Raw genomic sequence first — 2,961 nt, 5'->3', positions numbered from 1 at the left:
AGATAGATATGGAGGCGAAAGAGTGTTTTAAATAACTGAAAAACAAAACAATTCTCTTGTTTTTCCCCAAAGAGAATAACTGCAGTAATTTACATCACTTCAACTAATGTACAATACTGCAGTGGTTTTTATTATGCAGCTTATCAAGGATGTGTAATTAGCTAAGTGACTTTCGCCTCCTATCACAAAGCTGTTGATTCACAAAGTCATAAATAAAGATGCTGTTGAAGAATGCATAAATAGAACATAATACATAAAAAATGTAGGATCAGGATAAAGATAAGGGCAACAAAAAGTACACTAGTCATTGAGAAAGTGACCTTTCTTCTCACACAACTTCAGAGAGAAAAGGACTCATTAGAACATTCTTTTTCATTGTTCTTTGGATTGTTGGTTCCATCTGCTTTATAAGAGAGTTGGCAGAGAGAGGTTTAGGCTGTGCTATTTACCTTGGCAAACTTTGAACTAATTTCTAATTTGCCTGGACACAGTATCTCTAGATGCCCACTTGAGCCTGTATGATTTATAGTCCCAATACATTGTGTTTTTGTAGTTTTAACATTATCAAAAACTATTTGCCTTGGGAATTTAGGATATCCTATTATTATTAACTAAGTTCTTATTATTTCCATATTATTCTAAATTCTAGATAACAAATAATTTATATGTAGTATTCTATATAGATAGCTTTTTAAACATTTTTTTCAGAGAGCATGTGTGCTTTCTAGAGACAGACAGACATAAAGAGAGAAAGGGAAAGGAAGAAAGCATCCCCTAATGGAGCCTGGTCATGCCACCATCCTGTCTCCATTTCTTCGTGTAGAGATTGCACACCCATGCCCTGCGTGTTTTTAGCCATCTGGTCCAGGATTCAAACTACGCAGTCAACCATGTGGGATACAGCTCTGGTAGCCAGTAGGTCAAGAGACTGGCCATAAGTAGAATTTTAAAAATAAACAAAAACTAAATTTTAGAGTTCAGCTTCTAATTAGAGGAGTAGTATTTTCCCCCCAAAACTTTTCACCTTTTATGTGTTTTTCCTTCTCTAGATGACAGATCCATTTTGGCCACATTAAGAAATCATGTTATCTTGGTCCGAGACATTACTGGTCACTTTGTAGCTATCTGTCTCTCCATCTATCTGTCATGAGCTCTTTAGTCACATTCCAGACATTTATAAATGATGTTTCAGAAACTGTGAGAATAGTTGTGTTGCCTTTTCTTCAGATGCTAATGAAATTCTGGTTTATTATTATTTATCTTTCTTTTTTTTACAAAAAATAAAATGTATGTGGTCACCCGCAGAGGCAGGTTCCCGTGTCGAGCACCTTGCATGTAATGTGTGCACACAGTGCGTGTGTACGTACATCCTGTGGACACTACATTCATTCAGAGCTGTTTTACAAATCGCGACTGAAAGCCACACGCTATTCAAGGGAGTCAGTAATGAATAAAACAGATAAAGAGCCCTCTTCCCATGGAACTTATATTCAAGAAACTTCACAAAGGACAAAGCAATTTCTGCACTGTGCTGTATAAAAGAAGAAAAGCTTCCTCATTGGAAAGATGTCATGTTTTAATTTTTAAAGAGAGCTCTTCTAGTATTTCCGGTGTATTGAAGAAACAAGAACCACATATTTTTAATCTATAGGCTGCCTCTCATTTTAGAACATGTCCCAGTTGCACCTTTAATCTGTCTTTTTATATTTCCCATGATGGTTTTAGCCATATGTTAATCACCCTATAGATATTTCTTTGGGGTTTTATCCTTGCAAAATTGAGAGGAAGTATGGATGCTTAAAGTGCGATGCGTGTCAACCCTTGGACAAGTAGGTATATAACACAATAGAAACTGGAATTTGGATGTGGGGATCAGACATCTGCTTCTATCTATTAGGTGTTTTGCATAATTTATATTTAATCATCACAACAACTTTACGAGAGAAGTATGTTACTATCTCTATCTTACATGTTAGAAAATCAGTTATGAGAAGTTAGGTATGCTGACCCCATTCCTACTGCTTGTAAATATTTGAGGTGGGTTTGGCCTTAGGTATTCATTTTTGTTTGTGTTTTTTTTTGTGTGTGTGTATGTGTTTAAAATTTTAAAAAACTTTATTTGGCTTGGTTTAGTTTGGTTAGAAGGAGTCAAGGAGAGAAATATGGTGAGATTGTTTTTACTAGATGCGTTTCTAGTATGTTAAATGACCTCCTGTAGATGATTTCTATAGCAGAGGCTTACATCTCTCCACCTTTCCTCCTGTCTTCCTTCGCCTGAACATTTACATATATTGTGAATACTTTTATTTGGTTAGTTGAAAATCTGTTAGATTTAGTGCTCACCTTAATTGAATTGGGTCAAGCCAATCTTAGCACCAAATTTCCAGAAGTGGTTCAGTACCCCCTTTTAACCACTGCTTTTAATAATACAGTTTCTTACTGTCCAAAGATCTCAACATATTTCTCCTAGCTGCCATCAAGACACAGCTTTTTATTGCTTAAGTGTCCCTTTGCTTTTCTAGATTGCTCTAGGGGAGAGCTGCTAGTGAACAGTAGTCAGGCATTAAGCAGTAACATGAGAAGGAAAAAGGGACCCAGAACGTCCACAGCAAATGGGCCATGGACACTCTCCGAGTTGGATAGCTTATAATTCTCTAGCAATGTGACTGTTACTTGCATAGCTCTCCTGACATGAATACAGAACTATTTTCCATTTCTGAACTTTTGAGGCATTGCTAATCTGCATTTTTATTTACCCCAACTTTTATGTTGCAGATTAGAGTCTTTATAGATGACTCTGGTACAATTCTTTACTTACTGAAAACTTTGCTCCAAATTTTAAAAAGAATTTATCTTTCATATGCTCTGTTTGATCATCTTTACCTGAAATAATATTGAATTTCTTCAAGAGCCTTTCCTATAAATTTGGTATTTATTTGGCTGTGTTTTTTAACACAAAGG

At 35.7% G+C, this 2,961-nt stretch overlaps 1 protein-coding gene across 1 annotated transcript in view; it reads left to right on the top strand.

The window, feature by feature from the left end:
• Window positions 1–2,650, top strand: part of LOC114009002 (neuroligin-1) — a 28,241-nt gene extending 25,591 nt beyond the window's left edge. The window contains exon 4 of the mRNA XM_027774413.1: window positions 2,523–2,650. Coding sequence (XP_027630214.1) covers window positions 2,523–2,650 — 128 coding nt within the window. The remainder of the gene's footprint in view (window positions 1–2,522) is intronic.
• The last annotated feature ends 311 nt before the right edge of the window (window positions 2,651–2,961 follow it).

This window comes from Tupaia chinensis, unplaced genomic scaffold (genome assembly GCF_000334495.1).
Source record: "Tupaia chinensis unplaced genomic scaffold, TupChi_1.0 Scaffold000430_1, whole genome shotgun sequence".
In the NCBI taxonomy this organism is placed as follows: Eukaryota; Metazoa; Chordata; class Mammalia; order Scandentia; family Tupaiidae; genus Tupaia; species Tupaia belangeri.
The sequence above is the reverse complement of the archived record's forward strand: the minus strand, read 5'-3'. Positions and strand labels throughout refer to the sequence as shown.